The 27547-nt window shown below is 40.9% G+C and overlaps 1 protein-coding gene across 1 annotated transcript; it reads right to left on the bottom strand.

Annotated features, from left to right (window-relative positions):
• Positions 1 to 1212: 1212 nt before the first annotated feature.
• On the bottom strand, positions 1213 to 27523 carry cyp7b1 (cytochrome P450, family 7, subfamily B, polypeptide 1). The gene is made up of 7 exons (XM_085804860.1): positions 27298 to 27523; positions 13122 to 13258; positions 11661 to 11920; positions 8414 to 8792; positions 4808 to 5014; positions 3220 to 3398; positions 1213 to 1602 (listed from the first exon to the last, which is right to left on the bottom strand). Exons 1-7 carry the CDS (start codon positions 27375 to 27377, stop codon positions 1288 to 1290), a joined length of 1557 nt encoding a protein of 518 aa, XP_085660986.1. The 5' UTR covers positions 27378 to 27523; the 3' UTR covers positions 1213 to 1287.
• Positions 27524 to 27547: the final 24 nt, after the last annotated feature.

The raw sequence follows: 27547 nt of genomic DNA, 5'->3' as shown, positions 1-27547 counted from the left end.
CGGTAATGTTACGTTTGCTAGATAAACTTTGAAGGTATTAGATCTTCTCTGTCTATGAACACGACCAGAGAGTGGACTGGAGAATGAATGAGCTTCAATAGCACTTCAGTACAGCCAGGGAAAAACAGGCTCACTTCTCATGAGGACTGCACAACAACAACAACAAACAAAACTTTGCAGTTAACCCCTGACCTATGCCTAGAGCTCCCCCTAGTGGACCACCCCCAAACCCTATTATTAAGCTCAACTAACAGAAGGTTAAAGTAATATGTTATACAGTACACATGGGCCAAGTAGCCTATGTTTATTGATGTCTTAGGTTTGGGGAATGGGATAAAAATGACTCCAGGAACACGTTCCAGATATCGTGAGTTGCTATTGCAGGAACCCCAGGCACATTTTAACCATATTGAAAAATTATTAAGTAGTTTTTGCCAAAAAAATTGCTGTCTACCTATCTTGTTTCATAGGGTTTCATTCCAGAGTTGTCCAACCTTAGAATGTTGCACAACACGTGACATGGGGAGAAGCGCTCTGATTGGTGGAACAGCAGACCAATCAGAAGGCCAACAAAGGGTCAATTGCATGTTCCCCCGGGTCCTTTTGGGGCCTTTTTCTAAAAAAGGGTCCTATGTTCCCCGGTCCCATACAAAGTGGGGAACATAGGACCTGGGAACATACAGTAGGTATGACCCCCAGCTCAGCATGACTCAGCGTTTTACCTCCATAGAGTTCATGTCGGTGTGTTGACGGTCACAGCTGAGTGGAGCTGTGAGCGTCTCCGTTCACATGCAACAGGGAGAATCTATTACCATGGAACTCAGTGTAGAAGTGGCACTTTTACTTCTCTTTCATTCATCTCAGAAGGTGTGTGTGTGTGTGTTACAGTGTGTGTGTGTTACAGTGTGTGTGTGTGTTACAGTGTGTGTGTGACCTCTTGACCTTGGTTTCCTCAACGTGTGTTTCCAGTGATCGACCAGGTGGAAACGAGCCGAGACACCGAGGACAGACTGAGGACAGACTGTCATCTGGTCTGAACACGGTGTTTCTTTGGTTTGGCTCGGCCGTCGTCTTTAACAGAGTTTCACAACCCCCCTCCTCCTCCCCCCTCCCCCTCCTCCTGCTGGACTCACACACACACACACACACACACTCAAGGTGATGAGTCTTATTTTAAGTAGAATGAGATTAGTTTTGACTAGAAACAAGACAAATATTCTTGGTAAGATGTAGAGTTTTTGCAGTGTACAGGCTGTCGTCTGATTGGACGAGGCGACGCGGCTCCGCTCAGCTCCTCCTCAGCCGGTAGCGGAAGCGGACGTCGGTGGTGGGCTGCAGGATGCCCAGTCCGGCGCGGTTCGAGTCCGGCGTGGCGGCGGCGGCGGCCTTCTGCCCCTGCCGGTCCTCGTCCAGCTGCAGGTCGAAGTAGAGCAGCAGCAGACACAGGAACTGTTTGATCTCGTTGACGGCGAAGAAGCGGCCGGGGCACATGGACACGCCCGAGCCGAACGGCATCAGGAAGAACTTCAGCTTCTGTCCGTCTTTGTAGAAGTCCGTCCGCTCGCTGCCGTCGGCCTGCACGTAGCGGTCGAACAGGAACGTCTGAGAGCACGGGGACAACCACAGACAGACAGCAAAGGGTTAAACAAACAGGGAAGGGAACGTCACAATAAAGATATTACAAAACATTTTGGGGTACGCTGATTCTAAAATTCGCAATGAATCACCCTTTCCGGGTCACTTCCGGGTAACTTTTATTTCAAAGTTTTTGTTTTTATTTCAAATTGTTTTTTATTGAGTTTTCAAAAAACTGTAGTGAGAAAAGAAAAAACAAAACAGTTTAAACTGACAGAGCTATTAGACACAACTGCATGAATACCATACATGGATCCCATCTCCAGTGTGTGTCGTTTATAATATACATACGTACGTTGATGTCTTTTATTCTGCTGTTAGTTATTTATTGTTTGACTAATTCACCTATGCGCTATGTTTTAATTGTTTTATTGGTTTTGTATAGTGTTATTTTAAATGCACTTTATTTTATTCTTTATTATTTTCTGTTGTGTTTTATGTACATTTTGTGTCTTATGCCAATTGTATATTTTGTGTGTGATTTTGTACAACACTTTGGTCCACTGGGTTTTTAAAGTGCTGCCCAACGGCCCTGCCTACCACTAGCCAGAAGAATCTTCACCAAGTACCTGTCCTTATGCAAGACTGTTTTCGGAATTTTACCGAGATATAAAATAAATAACAAAAGAAAAATCTAAATCCACCCCTATTATTTTATTTATCTCAGTTGACACCTCCTTCCAAAATAACTGGATTTTCCGACAGGCCTAAAAAACAGTAAAGTGGTTAGTAGCCATAGAGGTTCGTAGTGCTGTTCATTTAGGAGTTATGAAAAATCTCACTACATTCTTCCAGCCGAACTCTCTTAACGATCTTGAGTTTGCAGCGGTCGCTTGTGTCTCACATATTTCTATCCTTCTTTCCTTCTTCCTTCCTAGAACAAATCTGTTCCCTCCCTCCTTCTTTCTTTCCTCCCATCTTTCCCTTTGTCCTTCCTTCCTTCCTTCCTTCCTTGCCCCAGGTGGACAACAGGAGAGTTCATTTATTTGTTATTTATTTATTTTATTTCTTAAATTATCATTATTATTATTTTGTTTTTTATATATTTATTTCTACTGTAACTTATACTGCTACGACCTGTCATTCATTTATTATATGAAGTAATATGTCACGTTGTCAAGTGTTCTGTAGAATGATTAAATTGTTTTTTTTTTTTTAAATGTTTTATAGGGATTTTTTGAGCACAGGTGCATACGCATGCACGCACACACACACTTACACATACACACTCACATGAATTTAGTTATGTTCTATATTGTGATTTTTGAATTACTTTTGTTTTCTGATTTTATACTTTTTATGTTTTGCTTGTTTTGTTTATTATTGTGGTCTCTTATTTTTTGTTTTTATGAGGTGAGATTTCTCTTATAAACCCATCTGGGTTTCTTTAATCTCACCTGCACAACTGGTTTGCTGTTTTTATGCTGTTTTTTTCTTCTTTTGTCAATTGTGCAAATAAATAAAATCTAAAAAAAAAATCTAAAAAAAAAAAAGTTTATTGATTATGGATCGGTACCTGGGGGTCTGGTATTGATCAGTGATCGGTACCTGGGGGCCTGGTATTGATTACTGATGGGTACCTACCTGGGGGTCGGGGTAGATGTCGGGGTCCATGTGCATGCTCTGGGGGTACAGGGCGATGATGTCACCCTTCCTGACGGGCACCGAGCGCTCGGCGTCGAGCCGCAGGCCGAAGTCCTCCTGGACCACGCGGATGTTCATGGAGGCCGAGGACAGACGCAGACTCTCGTTGATGGCGCTCTCTGTGGGGGGGGGCAGAGCTGTTACCATGACGACTGTAAGCATCCAGTTAGGACAGACCAGTCCACACTAAAAACAGTTGGGTTAAAAAATGACCCAATTTTAACCCAACTGCTGGTTCAAATAAAGACGAACCCCTTTTTGGGTTAATTTTAACCCAACAGGTTGGGTTATTCTTTTTCGACCCAACTTTTGGGTTGAATATTCAACCCAAAAGTTGGGTCATGCTAACTACAACGATGGGTTATTTTTAACCCAACTATTGGGTCGTGTATAAAGCGCTTGCTCGGCCCAATATATTCACAGGTAGCTGTGGTGGCGGGCGGAGACACACAGAATTGCCCAACCCTTAACCCAACAAATGGGTTACTCACTGAAAAATAACCCAATTACTTGAACAACCCAGGAATTGGGTTAAATTCATAGCCCTATAACCCTGAAAATGGGTTACACTCTGGAAAAATAACCCAAAAATTCTATAATGTCTGGCTGCAGCCTGTAGGACACGGCCAGAGGGCCAGAGGGCCAGGTGCTGTCACGTGACCTTATCCCTCCACTTGCCACACCCACAAACTCAAAGTTTTGCTTCTGATTATTCTGACGCCATGGCGAAGCGGTTTGAATTTTCGCCTGCAGTGTGGCGAATCCGAGTTCGATCCCCGCTGGTTTCACATTCCGAAAAACTTAGTTTTTTAATTTATATTATATTATATTAATTTACCTTTTGAGTTTGATTGAGAAGTGTAATTGTGCCATTGGTTGGGTTTAGACAATGAAGAAAGGAGTTGGTTAAGTTTAGTAAAAACATCAGGTAGAATGTAGACAGGCCAGATAAGTAGAGAGAGTCCAGTAGGAAACTTGGAATATAAATTAAAAAACTAATTTTTTTCGGAATGTGAAACCAGCGGAGATCGAATTTGGATTCACCACACCACAGGCGAAAATGCAAATCGCTTCGCCATGGCGTCCACACCCGAGCTTTCAGTTTGTTCGTATTTTAGTTTACTAGCCAATCAGAGAGGGGAAAGGCGGGACTTTCCCGGACCTATCCTACGAAAAAAAACGAAGAATTACGATGGCAAGTTACGTCGTCAAAATGTACCGCAACGTTTACTAAAGTTCCAATAATTGTTCATTCAATAAATATTCAATAGTAATTCATTAATTCATTACTTAGTCTCTCTATCATCTAAATCACCTAAATCTACCGTGTCCGCCATCTTTACGTCGTCACGTGACAGCACCTGGCCGTCTGGCCCTCTGGCCGTGTCCTACAGGCTGCAGCCAGACCTTACTCCAAAACTTTAACTCAACACCAATAACTCAGAAACTGGGTTACAGAGATAACCCGACATGTTTTAGTGTGCATGTACAGAGACCAGTAGAGTTCCCGGCGCTCCCAGCAGCTCACCCATGTAGTGGAGCTGGTCCAGCTGCGTCTTGCTGAGCGCCAGGTCTCGGTCGCTGCTGAACTCGGTGCCGTCGCGGCTCAGGACCTCGAGGATCTCTTGGCGGACGGCGTGCAGCGCCGCGGGGTTCCTGACCAGGTGGTACACGGCCCAGAAGGTGGCGGGAACCGTGTTCCCCACCGAGGCCCAGAGGATCGCAAAGTGGTGAGCTGAGAGACAGAGAGACAGAGGAGGGTATAGGTTAGGTTTCATCCAACACCGGAGCCAATACTTTGGGAATGGTGCCGGTGCTTAATGGGAAATGTGATTTCTAGTCAAAACAAATCTCATTATATTCAAAATAAGACTCATCACACATAAAAAGCAGCTTGTTTTTAGACACTTTTTACTTTTTTCAAGCAGATTTTCACTTGAATTTAAGTAGAAAAATCTGATAGTGGAGCAAGTTTTTCTTTCTTATTACAAGCAGAGAAAACTTGCTTTCACTGGCAGATTTTTCTACTTATTTCAATTGAAAATTACTTTGAAACAAGTGAAAATGATCTAAAAACAAGTTAATGTTTAGGTGATGAGTCTTATTTTAAGTGGAAAGAGATTAATTTTGACTAGAAATGAGACATTTTGACAAGAAATAAGACAAATATTTTGAGTTTTTGCAGTGTACCCATAATCCCATGCCCATGTCAGTCAAAGGCCCAGACTAACTTTATGTACAAGGAGCACAGTTCCCCTCTAATTTAAAGGGATAGTTCAACATTTTGGCAAATTGGCCCATTGCCATAATCCCTATAGTCATAGCAGTAGGTTTGTTACCTTTAATTGTCGGTGCAAGCTGTTTTTAGAACGGCGGAGCAGAGCCGTGAGCTGCTCAGAGCTACGCTACGGAGGCTCATTATGGGAAAGCAGAGAATCTCACAATTCAGATGCTTTTTACAGCTCGTTTCTATCATAAACGGTTCAGAAGTTGTCATGTTTTGTTGACATTTTGTAAAACATGTGCAAGCGTGTATGTTCGGGTTAGCATCGATGCTACGTTCGGTTTAGCATCGATGCTACGCTCTGTTAGCGTCGATGCTACGCTGTTAGCGTCTGTTTCTGTATCCGTCCCTGCTCGTCATAGAGGCACCATTCAATGACCGTCGGAAAGCGGAGAATCCCGCGATTCAGATGCAGTTTACAGCTCGTCTCTATCATGAACGGTTCAGGAGATATTCTGTGTTTTGCACCGAAGCAACACTCATTTTCAGAGGGTTTAAGTTGCAAGTCAACTTTAATCATCATTTACATTTTCGTGCCTTTTCTCAATTATCTGGACTGTGAAACTTTGGGAGATTGTTTTTGAATGATGAACAATGAAAAAGTCCATATTTATACATGTGAGCGTTGTTGTTTTGCTTTTAATCCTCTGTTAAAGGAGTTTGTATCAGTCTGCAGGTTCAGGTGAGTGGGTAGAATGTTCCATAGGTTAACTAACCCCTTTTACTGAGGAGGCAGACTGTCCACATGATGGTGTAGGCTACACTTGGGAACAATGCCTCCCCCTCATGATGATGATGAATAGTAGGTTTAAAACATTTGGACGGGTTGGACAACGACTTCCTGTTTACATCGTACCAGCCAGTAGCCGTCTCTGGTGTTTGTTTTCATCGAAGCCTTTGATAATCAATCAGTGGATCGATGGATTATCATCTACATGTCACCGTGTGTGTGTTTGTGTAGTTGTATCATATGTCATAACAAGAGATAACAAGAGAGAGCTGGTCTGGTCTGGTCTGGTCTGGTCTGGTCTGGTCTGGTCTGGTCTGGTCTGGTCTGGTGCAGCTGTTTGTAGAGGGTTTAAACTCTGAGTCTGTTCCTCGTTAAACTAAGTGAAAGCAGAAACAAGCTCCCAGGAATCTGTGGGAGGAGCTGGACCAGGACCAGAACCAGGACCAGGACCAGGTCCAGCTGTTTCACAACAAACCTCCAACAGCGTGGGAACAGAGGAGAGAGAGAGAGTGAGTCAGAGAGCTGACGGAGGGAGAGAGGGGGAGAGAGAGAGAGAGAGGCCTCCACAGTAGTCTGGGGCTTCACTCAGACAGCTTCCTGCTGGTTCAGGTCTGAAAAGGTCTGAGAGACTTTAGATAGATAGATAGATAGATAGATAGATAGATAGATAGATAGATAGATAGATAGATAGATAGATAGATAGATAGATAGATAGATAGATAGATAGATAGATAGATAGATAGATAGATAGATAGATATCTACGGACTGTTGCAGTCCGTAGCAAAAGACAGTCGGTGTTCTTACGATGTTAAAACTGCAGTAAAGTAGTGTAATTGACATGTTGAAGGTGAACTTTGACCTCCAGAGGGTTAACAATGGTAGAGGGGACTGAGCAGTGACAGAGCTACTAGGAGCTAACGTCTGGACAGCTGGGAACAGCTTTTTATTCTGCTTGAAGAAAACTACATGAAATTGATGTGTATCCCTCTTTCATATTGTCATTATTGGTAACTGTTTTATAAAAGCAACATATCACTCCAGTCCTCCAGGTGGTCTATGCTCATTCTACCACTCTAGGGGGGAACAACGCCCCTTAGAGTGGTAGAATGACAATATATAGTAACACGGCCTGGAGTGATATGTTGCTTAAATCTATCTACAAAAACCGTCAACAATGGTCTAAATTGCTGGTGCCAGGATTAAAGCTTTGGAAAACAGCACAGCATCAATGAGTTAAGGAGGACTGCGTCTTTTTTTAACCGGACCCTCTGGTAGTTGAGTTTCCTCTCTCCAGACTGAGCCCAGTGGCCCTGGGCCAGGTGAGGTGGTCAGTGGTGAAAGTAGTCTGCTACGGGCCCTACAATAATAACATAATAACGGTGGGGGGGGGGGCTGTAGTACATACTCCAGGCCTGTGTGGAGCGTGTGTGGCGCTGTAGCGGGGAGTCGTGTCAGAGTAAATATGACGATCAGTGATGATTAAACAGACGTGATTCAGCTGCAGCGTCTGAGCGACCTGACTGTCAGTGTGTAGCTGCTGTAGCGGTGTGTGTGTGTGTGTGTGTGTGTGTGTGTGTGTGTGTGTGTGTGTGTGTCTCAGGTTACAGGTAGAGCGCTGGGGGGCACGACATCATCGTTTCAGAAAAAATCTGTTTTGGGCGTCCAGACTGATACGCTGAGGCGGCGTTTTCAAATTTTCCCACTCACACATGTTTTAAAAAATACCGTTTTCACCCCTGATAAAATATTTATCCAGATTCAACAAAGTTGCGTGAGTGACAGCGCTGTCGCTGTCTCGGTGCTGAACGTGTCACTGCTCAGAGACACAGAGAGAAAGAGACAGGGAGAGACGGTCAGGACGGTGCTGCGCCGCCGCGCCGCCGACAACAGGAGAACTGTCACCGCATGTTCATAATCCAGAATAACGTTAATGAATTACAGTAATGATGTAAAAGCCAGGATGATTTAATACAGTAGCCTATACCACCAATTGATACTTTAATTTGATGTTTTTTTATTTATTTTTTTACCGTTCCCCGCGGGCCTTTTCTGGCCACGGGCCCTAATGCAACGGCATTACTTGCATTAATGGTCCTTTGGCCACTGGCGGCGGTCCTACCTGCTTTGTCCGAGTCCTTGAGCGAGTCGTAGCGGTCGAACAGCTCGGCTCGTCTCCTGATGAACTGGGACGTGTTGGACCAGCAGGACATCCTCTCCGGCAGGAAGTGGTCGATGAGCTTCTGGCGGACGGCCTTGGTGCGGCCCAGCAGCCAGAGGGGGATCTGGGCGATGAGCAGCGGGAACACCGTGTCGAAGCGGATGAAGTCTCGCCTCAGCGGCGCCATGCCGGCGTGCCGCGGCGTGGCGCCGCCCGGCTGCCGGCCGTACATGGTGAGGAACGTGGCCTCGAACATCACCGAGTAGCAGAAGTCGTACAAGCTGCCGCCGCTCCAGCCGCCATCGCCGCCGCCGCCGCCGCCGCTAGCCCCCAGGTCGTCCTTTTGTTTATTGAACAAATTTTACAAAACCAACAAGGTATACGTTTCTGTGTAATAGTCTACTTGCCAGCCCATAGGGCCCCATTGTGAAAGTTTTATGTTAGAAATATAGTATGAGTCCCCAGTATTCAGAAACTGCCGGATGCTAACTTATATATATTGGGCAATTAGCATAACATACATAATTAGCATAAATTAGCATAATTGCCTATATGGGCAATATTTCAACAACTGCTTGGCTGATCTGGGCAATATTGGAGTGGTTTTAGGGGTTATTGATGATGCTGAATCCATTTCTGACATTTTCAAAATTCACAATGGCTGTCTAAACCAGAAGTGACCAGATTTTAACCACCAGTGGGCCGATTTTGGTGGATTTCAAAATCTGCCCATATAGGCAATTATGCTAATTTATGATAATATGTCAATTATGCTAATTGCCCAATATATATAAGTTAGCATCCGGCAGTTTCTGAATACTGGGGACCCATACTACATATTTCTAACATAAAACTTTGGGGTACTCAACATTTCCGGGTACTCATTGTTGGCAAGTAGACTATAACAGCACATCAAAGAGTACAAAGTAGGGATGTCACGATTACTTGTTTTCACAATTAATTGCGGTATTAAACGCCACAATTAAAGCAGAACTATGCAGGATTTGGGCTGTAATTATTGTGGCTCAGAGTCACTGTGATGGTTGAGTGACCTGTTATGAAGTGAATGGGGTCTAGGCCAATGCGCTCACCCCCCCCACTGGCTGAAAACCGCACTTGCAAGATCAGTCGTCCGTCTCGGTGTTACAAATCTCGTCAATGGATAGAAGTATCGCGAGAAACTGCCTTACGGCAGTACGAGATAAGAACGCATATGACGTCATGCATGTCACGAATCGTGATTGGTTTGAGTTCGGAAAGTCGGAGGAAACCATGGAAACATGAAATGTTCACTGATGAAGTTCAGCTTGTGGCTAACGGGGAGCTAATGCTAACACAGATACACACACCATGGGTCTTTTATAAGATAATGTAATACATCATGACACACACACACACACCTTCGCGTTTTGGAACCTTTATTCCTGTGTGTGTATGTCTGTGTCTTTGTGTCTTTGTGCCTGTGTGTGGCTGTATTAGCGTTAGCGCCGTGTTAGCATTAGCTCCGTGTTAGCATAGCGTTAGCTCGGTGTTAGCATTAGCTCCGTGTTAGCATTAGCGCCGTGTTAGCGTTAGCTCCGTGTTAGCATAGCGTTAGCTCGGTGTTAGCGTTAGCTCCGTGTTAGCATTAGCTCCGTGTTAGCATTAGCTCCGTGTTAGCGTTAGCTCCGTGTTAGCATTAGCTCCGTGTTAGCATTAGCTCCGTGTTAGCGTTAGCTCGGTGTTAGCAGGGCTTAGCAAACAGCAGTAAACACAAGCACGTGTAGGGGGGGTGGAGGAGGTGGCGGCGGCGAGTTTTTTTTTTTTTTTTTACGACAGTGACAGGTGCCTACCAGAACTGTGGGGGAGCTCCGGAGAGGGAAAAAAAGAGAAACCAACGAAGGAGCGAGCTATTTCCGGCCGACCTGCATAGTTCTGCTTTAATTAATCGTAAAGATTCTTAAATACCGTCACTTCCCAAAAAAGATTATGTTGGAAACACAGAGGCAGATGTGTTAACAAAAGTTAAGGTAAATGTAAGAAATACTGCATGGTCAATTTACCTAACGTAACACGGTAGAAATTTAAATGTTAGCCTAGCGTCTCATTTGTGATAAAAAACAAACAATTAAAATAAACTTAAACATTTGGTATCTGACAATTAAAAATTTGAATATTTAAAACACTTTGCCTGGAGGATTAATAATTGATTACATATGAATAGTAGATAGTTAAAATATTTAGTGTAAAAATGTGTAATGTAATTATATTTTGACTGTATTTGATTTTACACATTAATAGTGTTGTGAAATTAATTAATGCATAATAATCGTGATAATCGTAACACCGTGATTATTTCTCTGACAGTAATCGTACAAAATAATAAATATTAATCAAGGGTTAGTCAGAGGTTTCGGGGAAATACTTTTCATAATTGTCCAGTAATGTATTGCTTTTTTTGTTGTTGATCAAATAGAGAGATTTAAACAGAGAGTTTAGTTCAAGTAAAAAAGGAGCAAATTTAGGTACATATGGAGCCATTTCCCTGACATTAAAAGTTGGCATTAAAAACAGAATTTGGCATTATAATAACAATTTTTGGCATTGAAAATAAAATTTGGCATTGTAATAAAAGTTGTATTGACACTGAAACAAGTATCGGCATTGAAAAATGTTGGAACACAGGCATAAAAAATACTATATTTTATTTGGATTTAAATATATATATATTATCATGTAGTTTTCAATGTCAGTCTTCAGATTTCTTCTTTATGTCGATCTCAGTGTGTTTTTTTACACTGTATTTTTCCCCCCAGTCTCACTGGTTTTCAGTTTAAATTTTTTGATGCCAAGTTACTGTCAGGGTTTTGGCGTGGAGGGGAGGGTCTGAGGGGAGGGGCTAGGGACGCATGAAGAAGAAATTTGAGGACTGACATTGAAAACTACATGATAATATATTTTTTAATCTAAATAAAATATAGTATTTTTTATGCCTGTGTTCCAACATTTTTCAATGCCGATACTTGTTTCAGTGTCAATACAACTTTTATTACAATGCGAAATTCTGTTTTTAATGCCAACTTTTAATGTCAGGGAAATGGCTCCATATTTACAGAATTAGCGATTTTTTGTTTGTGAATAAAGAACTTTGCGTAAATGATGATAGAATTCATCAGGTGTTCAAGATGGCGATCTTCTGGATTAACGTAGTAACAGATGATATCTTTACCCCCAGGTGGTCCTGGCGGAACACCAGCATGAGGTTTCCCATCATGCTCTCCGTCAGCGTGGACAGCTCGGCGCCCTGCAGCAGCTGGAAGGAGCGCTTGATCTCCTCCCTCAGGCCGGGGAAGCGCCGGTTGAGGACGGGCGGGTAGCCGAAGGTGAAGGGGGCCACCCGGTTGGAGAACTCGTGGAAGTCCAGCTGCCGGCCGTGTTTGATGACGCTGGGATACAGCAGAGGGTCCATGATGAACGTCATGTACTTTCCTGCACAGGAGAGAGGAGACATAGATATATATCTGAATCTCCTTGTTGTTTCCAACTACTTCCTGGTAGAAAACCAGCATGAGAACAATAGTGACGGACGAGAGTTTCACTATATTTATCTACTTTTTCATGTTACTATATCACCGTTTAGACTAATCTGATGTTTGTAAAGTTTATAAAACCAATGATTGGACAAACATTACTATTTATGTGTGCACATTTTTGTAATTAGTCATGGTTACAAGGTTCCTACACATTTGAAATTTCCAAATTCCATACTTTTTCCAGACTTCTTGGTAAAAAAAATCAAATAATTTGCGATATTTAAGTAAATAGATGTGCATAATATAAAAAAAGCATGCAATTTATTATTTGTTTTCATTATTCTGAATGTGTATGCCATTATGCAACCAAATAATTTCCAGGAGATTGTAGCTAGACACAATAGCGCACACAAAATAATTAACCCAAATAACTTCAGATAAGACCAAACCAAGATAAGATAAATAAAATAAATATATTTCCATACAATAGTTTCCATTTTCCATACTTTTACAGACCTGGAAATGTATAAAATCAAATTCCATACTTTTCCATACTTTCTATACTTGCGTAGGAACCCTGTGGTTATCATAGATTAGCCGGGCTAATGGTTAGCTACCTGTTTAATGTTGAACTACCGCTTTAAATTAGAGGGGAACTGTGCTCCTTGTACATAAAGTTAGTCTGGGCCTTTGACTGACATGGGCAAGGGATTATGGGTACACTGCAAAAACTCAAAATATTTGTCTTCTTTCTTGTCAAAATGTCTCATTTCTAGTCAAAACTAATCTCTTTCCACTTAAAATAAGACTCATCACCTAAAAATTAACTTGTTTTTAGATCATTTTCACTTGTTTCAAACTAATTTTCACTTGAAATAAGTAGAAAAATCTGCCAGTGAAAGCAAGTTTTCTGTGCTTGTAACGAGAAAGAAAAACTTGCTCCACTATCAGATTTTTTCTACTTATTTCAAGTGAAAATCTGCTTGAAAGAAGTAAAAAGTGTCTAAAAACAAGCTGCTTTTTAATATGATGAGTCTTATTTTGAATATAATGAGATTTGTTTTGACTAGAAATCACATTTTAACTAGAAATAAGACAAATATTCTTGGTAAGATATTTGAGTTTGTGTGTAGGACCGGTGTCGTGTCTCCACCCACCGGCGATCTGCACCGTGAACACGTCTCCAAACTTCTTCCTGTGTTCCTCCAGGAACTTGTGGGCGTCTCGTCCGAACTCCAGAGCTTTTCCCACGTAGGGGATCCATCCCCGGATCAGAGGAGGTTCTCCTTCTCTCCTGTAAAACACACAGAGGAGAGGAGAGACAGACGGTCACACAGCAGCAGCAGCAGCAGCATGGACACTAGGGCTGACACAAACCATTATTTTGATAGTCGACTAGTCACCGACTATTTTTTTCGATTAGTCGACTAATGGGATCATACGTAAATTGAATGTAAAACATACAGCTTATCGCACCAGCAGCTGCTCTTATATACCATCATGAGCTTTCAGCTTTAAGTGTTTAAGGTATATGCTAACTAAAAATAAAGACAATTAAGATGATAGTTCATTAAACTTTTAATGAAATATGCAGCTTTAACTGTAGCATAAAGTGCAAACAGCTGAGTAAAATAAGGATAAGGCACTGGCCTAAACAACACCAAAATAAATACTTAAGGTTTTTTTGGTTTGTCTTTCCTTCATTTGTCTCTGGCATCAAACATAGGCTATGTGAATAAAATGAGGTAGACACCTGAAACTAAGGAATTATTTACAATAAAATGTTTTGGTCTCACTCAAATATAGGCCTAACAAAAGTAGCCTACATTTTGTGCTCAGTGTAAATAATAGTCGTTCTGTTAAAAAAAAAAAAATCGAATAGTTTGAGACAATCGTCTTGTCTGAAAAAATGTAAATGTCCCTTTTTACTGTCACAGAAGGAGAAACATGGAAAGACTCAACAGAAAGTCGACCCTCGGGTTCATGTACAGACTGAGCACTGAGGCTGTTGCACCAAAGACACTTTGTAATGTTGGATTTATGTTGTGAGGAGTTAGGAGGTAGTTAGTGTTTTTTCTTTAAATGTGACCTTTGAGGGTAACATTTATGCTTTTTTGTAAATGTATGTTTGTGGTATTTTGTTATTATTTGTGTGAAACCTTGGACGTCATGCGACGCAAGACACATTTCAGAGTGATCTGACAATAAAGTATAATCTTATCTTATCTTATTATAAATAATGAAAGTAATGGCAAACAAACACTGCATATCTCCTTTCCTTTTTCTCCTTTCCAGGATGCCAAGTCGCCTGCTAATTTCATTGTAATGTAACTTTGCCGATGAGAACCGGTGTCAAAAAGAAAAAAAAAACAAAACAATCGATCACAGACTTCATGATCGATTACCATGGCAACGAACGAAGCTTTCGATCACTGCAAAAATTCAAAATCTTACCAAGAATATTTGTCTTATTTCTAGTCAAAATAAATCTAATTATACTTAGAATAAGACTCATCACATTAAAAATGTTTTTTTTTTTTTTTTTACTTTTTTCATGCAAATTTTCCACTTGAAATAAGTAGAAAAAATCTGACACAGTGAAGCAAGTTTTTCTTTCTTATTACAAGCACAAAAAACTTGCTTTCACTGGCAGATTTTTTCTACTTATTTCAAGTAGAAAATTAGTTTGAAACAAGTGAAAATGATGTAAAAACAAGTTAATTTTTAGGTGATGAGTCTTATTTAAAGTGAAAAGAGATTAGTTTAGACTAGAAATGAGACATTTGGACAAGAAATAAGACAAATATTTTGAGTTTTTGCAGTGTACCCATAATCCCTTTGCCCATGTCAGTCAAAGGCCCAGACTAACTTTATGTACAAGGAGCACAGTTCCCCTCTAATTTAAAGGGATAGTTCAACATTTAGTCAAATTGGCCCATCGCCATAATCCCTATAGTCACAGCAGTAGGTTTGTTTTTTGCAGTTTTTGCAGTGATTGATTTGGGTCAGCCCTACTGGACACTCCCTGCTGCTGCCACTATCAGCTCTGATCTGGACTCTGGACTTCAGAGATTATAAAACCAGACGGAGACACTTCCTGCTTCCCGCTCCGCCTCCTTTCCTCTTCCTCTGGGACACGGATCAGAAACATGGAGGAGCCTTTATCTCCCTGCTCTGGGTCTTAAAGGTCCAGTTCCTCCCTGACTTACTGTAGAGGTGCGTTCAAGGGAAGTCTGTGAGTCAAGTTCAAGTTCAGGTTCACTTTTATTTCTATAGCACAGTTGAAAAGACCTGTGACAGTCGTCCAAAGAGCTTCACAGAGCAGAGACAGAAACAAAGACAATGCATGTACAAGAAACAAGATGACATGCATACCATCACACATTCTCACACACAGATGTATGTACATATACATATACGGACATATGCGCATACATACGTACACATACGCAAACGCAAACGTGCACAGCTGCAGTAGTCATAGACAACAGTGCACATAGATATTTAAACAAAACTAGCCAGGATCAGAAGTCCTTATGGAACCGAAGGCCAAGGAGAAAAGGTGCGTTTTTAAAGCGCACTTAAACTTCTCCATGGATCCCACATGTCTAACATGTAATGGCTGTTCCATAGTGAGTCAGTGACTTCTGTCCCATTACCAGACCATTAAAGGGATAGTTCACCCAAAATTCAAATGTCACTCATGATCCCCCCCCCCCCTCATGTGGACTAAGGGCTGGGAGAAGTTTCAGAGTCCTCCGTGGCTTCTCTGAGTTACAGGGGGTCTCGGCGTAGCAGTGCATGTCCATATAACGGTTGCTAATGGATACCAACTGTCTTTGTAACAAAAAGACACACCAAAAAACATCCAAATACCTCCATGCTGCTCGTATGTTTCGTTTCGTTTCGTTTTGTTTATTTCGGTCAATACATGTCATTAAAAGAAAAGTAACAAACCGGAAAGAAAAAAGTAAATAAAGAAAAATAACATCGATCAGAGTAAACAATACTGTAAGTAAACAGAAAAAGCAAATTTGGACCGAAAAGGCTGAAGCAGACGCCTATTTATTAATAAAAGAAATAAGCAGTCACAAAAAAGTGAAAAGAGAGAAGCTGCTTGATTTGATTTCCCTTTCTTCTTCCTTTCCTTCCCTACTTCCTTCCTCCTCAAAAAAAGAGGAAAAAAAGAATGAATGAATGAATGACTGACGTCCGGTTTTAATGTTTCCTTCTGTTCATTCATCTCAAAAACAAATTTAATTTTAAAAAAGTTATCGATTTTAAAAGGTTAAATTCTCCATCAAGATTTACTGACCTGGAGATTCAGTAAATCTCGTCTGTAATGTCCGTCTTGTGTTGAAGCCCCGACATGAGAAATGGTTCCGCTGGTCAGTGAACTGAGACACTGGGAGCTTCCGCTATAAACAAGCTTAAAACATAGATTTATTAAAAAATTTTCGGAACAGTTTCTCATGTTGGGGCTTCAATACAAGACGGACATTACAGACGAGCAGCATGGAGGTATTTGGATGTTTTTTGGTGTGTCTTTTTGTTACGAAGACAGTTGGTATCCATTTGCAACCGTCATATGGACATGCACTGCTACGCCGAGACCCCCTGTAACTCAGAGAAGCCACGGAGGACTCTGAAACTTCTCCCAGCCCTTAGTCCACATGAGGGGGAGGAGATCATGAGGGACATTTGAATTTTGGGTGAACTATCCCTTTAAGTCTGTGAGTCATTGTGTTTCTGTCCCATTACCAGATCATTAAGTCAGTGAGTCAGTGACTGAGCCTTTCTGCTCCTGACCGTAACTCAGCCCCCACGCTGCCTTACGGTCACTGAAATGTGGTCTGGGAAAACCCTTCACATGGTGGGATTTTGACATTTTCATTTTTTGATATTTCCATAAACTAGAAGTTTTCAGCCATTCATAACTGTTTGAATAACTGAGATAGCCCTCTCAGATCAAAAGTTATGGGCATTTTAATCTATTATGACCAAAAAACTGAACAGTGAGAAAAATGGCTTTAACTAGAACGTTGCTGTTTTAACCCTCTAAAGACGAGTGTTTTACAAAACATTAAACAACTTCTGAACCGTTTATGATAGAGATGAGCTGTAAACTGTATCTGAACCGTGTGGTTTTCTGCTTTCCGAGGGTCCTTGAATGGTGCCTCTATGACAAGAAGGGACCGTACAGGGTGCGTGTAATCACGTGGTACGGGAACAGACGCTAACCTAGCGTAGCATCGATGCTAATCCGAACGTAGCATCGATGCTAAACAGAACGTAGCATCGATGCTAAACAGAACGTACCGTCAGCACTTGCACATGTTTTACAAAACATCAACAACATATTATAACTTCCGAACCGTTTATGATAAAGACGAGCTGTGAAAAGCATCTGAATGGTGGGATTCTCTGCTTTCTGAGGGTGAATGTTTCCTCTACAATAACAACGGACGTCCTCTCCTCTAGCGCTGCTGCTGCAGATCAGCTGAAAATGAAACGCTTTACTCGCCACAAAAACATAAAATTAAGTACTTTCCGTTTTGTTTTCTTAAAGTATTTATTCACCACGATGTAGTAGGGAGTTCAAAGTACCAGAATCACACAAAATATCAAAATCGTGGAAATAGTACTTTTCCACCTATTTTGGCTGTTTGCCACAATAGAACGGGTTTTCCCAGGCAGCCACACATTTGTTTACAACAAAGCTCAATACAAGGAGCGTTACGTTACGTTACACAATACGATGTTACGACGTGTAGATTTAGATTTGTGTAGTTGTAACTGTCATAAACAAAAGATTACCGGTACCGGCGTACTCGGTGTCACATGACAGACTAGTGATGTCACGATTATAAATTTTCTTGGTATGATTATTGTCAGAGAAATAATCACGGTGTTACGATTATCACGATTATTCTGCATTAAAGGGACAATGAGGAGTTTTGTTAAAGTGTTTCCACACTACATTTATGAGCCTCCGCACCGTGAAATTCTTTGACCGGTGCAAGACAGACTCATGTTTTCATTCATCAAGAATTAAAGTCAGAGGTTGGAAGACGATCACATACCGTCGTAGTTCCCACCATAAACGGAGATTCATACGGCGGCGTTATTCTCATGACTCGCCACGAAACCGAAAGTAAAGAAACGCTGGTCGGCTCGCCCAGCATTTCCACCACCACTAATAATAACAAAATAACCATAGAGACAAAACCATAGATTTATCTAAAATGGACCATTAACAAGTGGTAACGGAGATTCATCCACATTAATATCAGACTTTTTTATAACCAAATAGAAACTCCTCGTTGTCCCTTTAATTAATTTCACAACACTATGAATGTGTAAAATCAAATATAATCAAAATATAACTACATTAGGCCTACTCATTGTTTACACAAAATATTTCAAGTATCTATTAATATATGACCAATTATTAACCCCCCAGGGGAAGTGTTTGACATACTCAGGTCATAAATTGTCATTTATACCAAATATTTACGTTTATTTTAATCATTTTCTGTTTTATTTTGTTGTTTTTTTAAATTAAAAATGACACTAACATTTAAATTCCTACCAATTCAATGCTACGTTAGTTAAATGGACCAGTATCTGAGCATTTACCTTTATTTTTCGCCTCACATCTGCTGATACAGTTCATACATAATGTTTTTTTGGAAAGTGACGGTATTCAGGAATCTTTACGATTAATTAACTGTGGCGTTTAATACCACGATTAATTGTGAAAACAAGTAGTGGTGACATCTCTACACACTAAAAAATGTTGGGTTATCTCTGTAACCCAATTTCTGAGTTATTGGTGTTGAGTTAAATTTTTGGGTTGTTTTTCCAGAGTGTAACCCATTTTCAGGGTTATAGGGCTATGGATTTAACCCAATTCCTGGGTTGTTCAAGTAATTGGGTTATTTTTCAGTGAGTAACCCATTTGTTGGGTTAAGGGTTGGGCAATTCTGTGTGTCTCCGCCCGCCACCACAGCTACCTGTTCGAGCAAGCGCTTTTTACACGACCCAATAGTTGGGTTAAAATTAACCCAAAAAGGGGTTTGTCTTTATTTGAACCAGCAGTTGGGTTAAAATTGGGTTATTTTTTAACCCAACTGTTTTTAGTGTGTATAACAGACTGTTAAAGGGATGTTTCATCTGTTTTCAATGTGACGATGTGGGAGAGTTCACTGTCGGGGAAAGAAGAGAGAAGACGTTTACTACTGCCAGTGTTGTGTTGTGTAGTTTGTTATTATTGATGATGATTCAGGAACAGTTGTTGTTGTGAGTCCGTCCCTCAACAACACAACATGTGGTTGCCAAGGTAACGTGAGGTGAAAAGGGGGAAAGTGAAAGTTTCATCATGTTTACAGCTTCTGGCCCCTCAGAGACTCTGTAGGAGGAGGAGGGGAACTGGGCTGAGATAACAAACTCTGTGTGTGTCAGTGTGTGTGTGTGTGTGTGTGTGTGTGTCAGTGTGTGTGTGTGTGTGTGTGTGTGTGTCAGTGTGTGTGTTCACAAAAGCAAATATTTGTGTGTGTGTTGAACTCGGCTGCAGCCAAGTTCTCAGTTTCCTGAGTTGAGAGGTTTCATTGTTCCAGAGATCTGATCCGTCGGCTCCATCATCAGACCGACTTCATGTCTGACGAGGTCTGGACTCACACTCAGACTCAGACTGACTTCTGACCTCTGACCTTTGACCTCTGACCTCTGGTGTCGATCTCTCACTACGTTTACATGCAGAGCCTCGCATGCCTCAAAATTCAGTTTTGGCGTCTAGTCGGACTTCGTCTAGTCGGACTTCTGTCCTTGTCTCAGTTTGCATGCAGCTCTCTCTGCTCTCTGTCCCTAACCTGCACCGTGGCTCTGGACTTGAGGACTTTGTCACCTGGTGTGAGGGCGCCTGTCTCCAGCTGAACTCTACCAAACCCAAAGAGGACCTTCTACCACTCCTTCATTGAGAGCGTACTAACATTCTCATTCATCTCCTGGTTCCACTCCATCAGCCTGCAAGACCGGACACGCTTACTCAGCATCACCAAAGTCTGCTCTAAAATCATAGGACGAGTCTCCTTGTTGTTTACAACTACTTCCTGGTAGAAAACCAGCATGAGAACAATAGTGACGGACGAGAGTTTCACTATATTTATCTACGTTTTCATGTCACTATATCACCGTTTAGACTAATCTGATGTTTGTAAAGTTTATAAAACCAATGATTGGACAAACATTACTATTTCTGTGTGCACATTTTTGTAATTAGTCATGGTTATCATAGATTAGCCGGGCTAACGGTTAGCTACCTGTTTAACTTTAATAACTCAGTGACTCAATAAACGCTCCATGAAAAAATATTTTCTCCAGCGGATATCTGAGTTCCAACATGACTGAGCTAACTGGAGTAGTTTCATGTGGTGTCCCACAACGGGAGGGTTTTAACAGCTGACGTCCTGCTGTTAGCTTAGCTACCGCTGTTAGCTTAGCTACCGCCATAGATATATATACGTAGATGCCGCATTCGGGCTTGTTTGGAATGTCTCACGGCCGCCATCTTGAGGAGTAGTTCCTCCTGACAAGCAATCAACAGTCAGAGGGTTTGACAGCTGTGAATCTGGCAAAATGCCAAACTTTAGTGCCGCGTACAGATCATCCCATGAAAGAAACGCCAAAACGAAGAGACATGGAATAACTTTTCTCAAGTAATAGGTTGTTTTTATATTATATAACTATTATGAACTTGTTGAATTTGATGTAGGTAAGTTATCTGACATAAATGAAACTAACGTAACGTATCATAGGGTGGATATGTGTTACATTTAGTGCATATACCGTTAGTTAATATATTAATAGTTTGTTATTTTGTTGCCTGTATGTGTAGGCTAGGCTTATCAGCTGTTTCCCCCGGCTGTGAGTTTGTGGTTGCCATGGTGATGAGGCCGGCGAGTGAGTGTAAACCACTGTAGGCTACCTATATAATTGTGCTAGGCCATATTAAATCAGTTTCATGGCACTTACATTAACCCTAACTGCTAACGTGAGCTATATAGCTGAATTGTAGTGATTATATTAAAACAAACGGCTTGAAAATCGGTTGAAAATTCAGTCTGCCTCTGTAGATACAGTAAGTAAAAGTTAGACACCTCCTCCTCAAGATGGCGGCGGCGGCGACAATCCGTTCCAATGGGCAGCAGCGTCAGAGGCGGCATCTACGTTTATATATCTATGGGTACCGCTGTTAGCTTAGCTACCGTTAGCTTAGCTACCGTTAGCTGTCCCTGTCAGCTGAGCCACTGATGCTTTCTAGACACTGTGATTCCCCCAAACTGAATAAATACAACACATAGCAACACAAAACACACACACAGAAATAGTAATGTTTCTTCAATCATTTCAGATTTGTCTAAACGGTGATAGGGCCTGAAAAATATGATATATAGCTAAACTCTCGTTCGTTACTATTGATCTCATTCACATTACAGCTGGTTTTCTACCAGGAAGTAGAATGTAAACAACAAGGAGATTCGGTCTATTGGACACCCTGTTAGAGCTTCGTCTGCCTTTTGTGACCAGCAAACACTCGGCACCGCTCACAGGATCCTACACGACTCCTCACACACACGTTACATCCTGTGTTGGAGTGGCTCCCATCGGGACGCAGACTGAGTGACTGAACTCTTGACCATGAGCCTGATGACATCACGTCTCTGCTTCCCGTCTGTGTCTCTAACTGACAGGAAAGTGATGATCAGGCTGCTCCTGTGACTCACACACACAGTGAATGAGCTGATGATGATGATGTCATCATGATCCTGCTGTTTCTGTTTCTCCAAAACTCCCTGAACGTCACATGAACTCTCTAAGGAGTTTTAAACCGAAAGCAACTGGACTTGCACTGCAAAAACTCAACATCTTTCCAAGAATATTTGTCTTATTTCTTGTCAAAATGTCTCATTTCTGGTCAAAACTAATCTCTTTCCACTTAAAATAAGACTCATCACCTAAAAATTAACTTGTATTTAGATCATTTTCACTTGTTTCAAACTAAATTTCACTTGAAATAAGTAGAAAAATCTGCCAGTGAAAGCAAGTTTTTTGTGTTTGTAATAAGAAAGAAAAACTTGATCCACTATCAGATTTTTCTACTTATTCCAAGTGAAAATCTGCTTGAAAGAAGTAAAAAGTGTCTAAAAACAAGCTGCTTTTAATGTGATGAGTCTGATTTTAAGTAGAATGAGATTAGTTTTGACTAGAAATGACATTTTGACTAGAAATAAGATACAAATTTCTTGGTAAGATTTAGAGTTTTTGCAGTGTGGTTATTTGTCTTTGGTGGGAGGTTAAACACCTGGGTCTCCAGACCAGATAGTTGGACCAGTCCCAGCCTGGTCAGATGCTACATGAACTGATGAAGGTGAAACATCGTCTTCTAGACAAGTTTCAAGTTTCAATACTTTGGGATTTGTTTCAGTGGGCTTCACACACTGACATAAAAACACAACATAGGACTACACCCAGTAGCTACAGTACATGATAGAAACACAGTAAAGTGCACACAGTAATAAATAGATAATCAATAAAAGGCAAGGCAAGGCAATTTTATTTGTATAGCCCGTTTTTACCACCAGTTTGTCTCAAAGGGCTTTACATCCCATCATAACAACATCCTCTGTCCTTAGACCCTCACATCCACTGAGGAAAAACTCCATGGAAAACCCTTTTAACAGGGAAAACCAGGAGAAAGCTCAGGGTGAGCAACAGAGGATCAATAGATAAATATAAATATAAATATGGCACATTAACACAATACCCTGTCCCTCTAAATGGATTATATGGTAGTTAAAATAATATAACAAAGTAACAAATAACCAAGTCCAGTTGCTTTCCATTTAAACTCCTTAGAGAGACTATGACCTGGACTACTGACACCTGATCAGCTGTTTGACCCCCCCCCCCTCCTGTCACATGACACAAACACATCTAACACACAATGACCTCATTCGCTGATGGACAACAGAGACATAGAGGACAGGCAGCTCCTTTGTCCGTCTGTCAATAGACCGAGGCGGAGGAGTGGTGAGTGTGTCAGAGACCAGAGACGCCTCACTGTAAAATATTTGTCTCATTTCTGGTCAAAACTAATCTCTTTCCACTGAAAATAAGACTCATCACCTAAAAATTAACTTGTTTTTAGATCATTTTCACTTGTTTCAAACTAATTTTCACTTGAAATAAATAGAAAAATCTGCCAGTGAAAGCAAGTTTTTTGTGTTTGTAATAAGGAAGAAAAACTTGCTCCACTATCAGATTTTTCTACTTATTCCAAGTGAAAATCTGCTTGAAAGAAGTAAAAAGTGTCTAAAAACAAGCTGCTTTTTAAATGTGATGAGTCTTATTTTAAGTAGAATGAGATTTGTTTTGACTAGAAATGAGACAAATATTCTTCAGCTCAGGTCAGGTTTGATTAGATAGTTCAGTTTATCGTTCTTGTTTCATTACATCATATCAATCAATCAATCAATCAATCAATCAATCAATCAATCAATCAATCAATCAATCAATCAATCAATCAATCAATCAATCGGCTACTACATCTCATGGTGAGTTCACTGCCAGAGAGAAAAACTGGTAAAGTAGAAACATGTGTGAAAGTCCAGAGTCCAGAGGTTCATGCAGTAAAGACCAGGACCAGATCATATCAATGACGACTCTTTAAAGGGATAGTTCAACATTTTGGCAAATTGGCCCATTGCCATAATCGCTATAGTCATAGCAGTAGGTTCATTACCTTTAATTGTAGGTGTAAGCTATTTTCAGTGCGGCGGAGCGCAGCAGCTGGCTGCTCAGAGCTACGCTATGGAGGCTAACGGAATTTCTTGGTTTCCCTCATTAAACTCATCAAATTCAACATCCCAAAACTCCACAGCGCTTTTGTAGACAAGTTGTGAGCTGCACAACCACCACGCTATGAGATAATGACGGAACGATACGAAACGGAGCCGTTTTCGAGGTAAAAACAGGGTAAATACGGAGACTGCTTGCTGAAAAACTGTCCCTGAACGCAACGCGCATCAGCGGTTTTGTATGAATTTACCTCGAAAACGGCTCCGTTTCGTATCGTTCCGTCATTATCTCATAGCGTGGTGGTTGTGCAGCTCACAACTTGTCTACAAAAGCGCTGTGGAGTTTTGGGATGTTGAATTTGATGAGTTTAATGAGGGAAACCAAGAAATTCCCTTAGCCTCCATAGCGTAGCTCTGAGCAGCCAGCTGCTGCACTCCGCCGTACTGAAAATAGCTAACACCTACAATTAAAGGTAATGAACCTACTGCTATGACTATAGCGATTATGGCAATGGGCCAATTTGCCAAAATGTTGAACTATCCCTTTAACTCTTTAACAATCAATCATCAATCAAGATAAACATCAACAACAACCGTGTCACTCATGCAGTTTTAGTAGCTAGATCATTTTCACTTGTTTTTAGATCATTTTCACTTGTTTCAAACTAATTTTCACTTGAAATAAGTAGAAAAATCTGCCAGTGAAAACAAGTTTTTTGTGTTTGTAATAAGAAAGAAAAACCTTTTCTACTTATTCCAAGTGAAAATCTGCTTGAAAGAAGTAAAAAGTGTCTAAAAACAAGCTGCTTTTAATATGATGAGTCTTATTTTAAGTAGAACTAGAAAAAGCATTTCCAAGAATGGAAATGGTGTGACTGCTGACAGCAACTGAACGCTGTTGCAGAATTAGCAAATAGTGCAAGCTGTGATCACCATACAAATGTTTGACCAAGGTCAGAATCGAACCCACATCCTCATGGTTATTAGACTTCCACTCTGCCTCTAGGCCACGGTGCACACACAGTTGCAGAGACTGTTGTCTGTTAATGATCTGCACACTGTCAACATCAAGAAAGCTTGAGAGTCAAGCTTGAATGACTTAGAATGAAAATGTCTGTGAATTTCAGGCTGAGCACTAACCATATGGCCACAGAGAACCTGAGTTACAATGAGCTTTATACTATGAGGAATCAAAGACTGTCCAATGACAGCTGAATAATTGGAATCAAAAGTCAAGCAATGAAGTGAAAAGACTGAGGCAGGAATCGAACCCATGACCATCTGATCACTAAACCTTTACTCTGCCACTCGGCTACAGAGAGCACACTGCTTTCAAAACTGTTGTCATTCATTGTAATGTGATGATGTGCTGCAAACTGGTATGAGTAATCAAGGAGATAACAAACACCTGTAACCAATTGAAGGCGGGGGAGGAGAGCAGAATTCAACATAACATAACAAGAGTTCTTCCCTTGGATTCGAACCAGTGACCTTAGGGTTGGCAAACATCCACCCTAACCCCTACACTACAGTGGAGTTGCGAAGCAGAGAGGTTGAGACTTTGATGAATGTGAGATTTTTTGTGAAAAAGTTAAATATTTTAAAAAGTATAAATAGTTAAAAAGAGAAAAGTAATGCCGATAAAGTTCAAAAAAAGCTGCACGTTTTGATATATGAATTGTTGAAATAGCACAAAGTATGAAGGACTAGAAGAAGACCGTAAAAAGGCGGAAGAAAATGGCCAAACAGAAGAACAATAGTGTGACTGCTTCAGCAGTCACACTAATGAGATGATGTTTATCTTGATTGATGATTGATTGTTAAAGAGTTAAAGAGTCGTCATTGATATGATCTGGTCCTGGTCTTTACTGCATGAACCTCTGGACTCTGGACTTTCACACATGTTTCTACTTTCCCAGCTTTCTCTCTGGCAGTGAACTCACCATGAGATGTAGTAGGCTATTGATCCGTTGATTGATTGATTGATTGATTGATTGATGGATATGATGTAATACTGAACAGTCTGATCCAACCTGAGCTGAACGCTGCAGAAACTCTAAATCTCACCGAGAATATTTATTTGTCTTATTTCTGGTCAAAACAAATCTCTTTCTACTTAAAATAAGACTCATCACATTAAAAGCAGCTTGTTTTTAGACACTTTTTACTTCTTTCAAGCAGATTTTCACTTGGAATAAGTAGAAACATGCAATATTGTTGTTATTGTGTTATTGTGTATTTTTGTGCATGATGCGTGTTTGTGGTCTTGTGTTGTCTTCTGCTGCTGGTAACATTGTAATCTCCTGTAAAGGATTAATAAAGTACCTTTAACTTATTAGTTTTGACTAGAAATAAGACAAATAAATATTCTTGGTGAGATTTAGAGTTTCTGCAGCTCAGCTCAGGTTGGATCAGACTGTTCAGTTCATCGTTCTTGTTTCATTAGGCTACATCATATCAATCAATCAATCAACAGATCAATCAATCAATCAATCAATAGGCTACATCTCATGGTGAGTTCACTGCCAGAGAAAAACTGGTAAAGTAGAAACATGTGGGAAAGTTTTAGTAGATAATTTTCACTTGTTTCAAACTAATTTTCACTTGAAATAAGTAGAAAAATCTGCCAGTGAAAGCAAGTTTTTTGTGCTTGTAATAAGGAAGAAAAACTTGCTCCACTATCAGATTTTTCTACTTATTTCAAGTGAAAATCTGCTTGAAAGAAGTAAAAAGTGTCTAAAAACAAGCTGCTTTTAATATGATGAGTCTTATTTTAAGTAGAATGAGATTTGTTTTGACTAGAAATAAGACAAATATTCTTGATTAAACTGTTCATTTTATGGCAATTTTGGCAAAGGCAGTTTTATCTGTATAGCTCGTTTTTCCACCAGTTTGTCTCAAAGGGCTTTACATCCCATAATAACAACATCCTCTGTCCTTAGACCCTCACATCCACTGAGGAAAAACTCCATGGAAAACCCCTTTAACAGGGAAAAATCATCGTTTATCGTTCTTGTTTCATTACATCATATCAATCAATCAATCAATCAATCAACGGATCAATAGGCTACTACATCTCATGGTGAGTTCACTGCCAGAGAGAAAAACTGGTAAAGTAGAAACATGTGGGAAAGTCCAGAGTCCAGAGGTTCATGCAGGAAAGACCAGGACCAGATCGATGTCATGACGACTCTTTAACTCTTTAACAGCTAGATTAGATTAGAAAACTTTATTGATCCCCAAGAGGAAACAGCTTTGTCACCAAATAAAAACACACACACAGGTACCTACATCCACTTTCCACACCGCTGCACAAAACCTATCAACATGATGGAGACTTCATACGACAGAGTAGCTGCAACAACAACAGCCGTGTGTGTGTGTGTGTGTGTGTGTGTGTGTGTGTGTGTGTGTGTGTGTGTGTGTGTGTGTGTGTGTGTGTGTGTGTGTGTGTGTGTGTGTGTGTGTGACTGACCTGCAGCGGCCGCGCAGGACGCACAGCAGCAGAGAGAACAGACCGAGCAGCAGCAGCAGCAGCACCGACACCATCATCATGTTGTTCCCTTAGTTCCCTCAGTTCCCTCAGTCCGCACACACACACACTGACACTGACACACACCAAGACACACCGACACGGAGAAACTCGAGCTTCAACTCTTTATAAAGTCCTCACACACACACAGACAGACAGACACACACACGCAGCACTGACCTCTTCCGGTGGC

The sequence above is a fragment of the Trachurus japonicus genome, chromosome 17 (genome assembly GCF_045865225.1).
Source record: "Trachurus japonicus isolate A0001 chromosome 17, Traja_1.0".
NCBI classification, from domain to species: Eukaryota; Metazoa; Chordata; class Actinopteri; order Carangiformes; family Carangidae; genus Trachurus; species Trachurus japonicus.
Note: the sequence above shows the minus strand (reverse complement) of the source record. Positions and strands in the feature narration are given on the sequence as shown.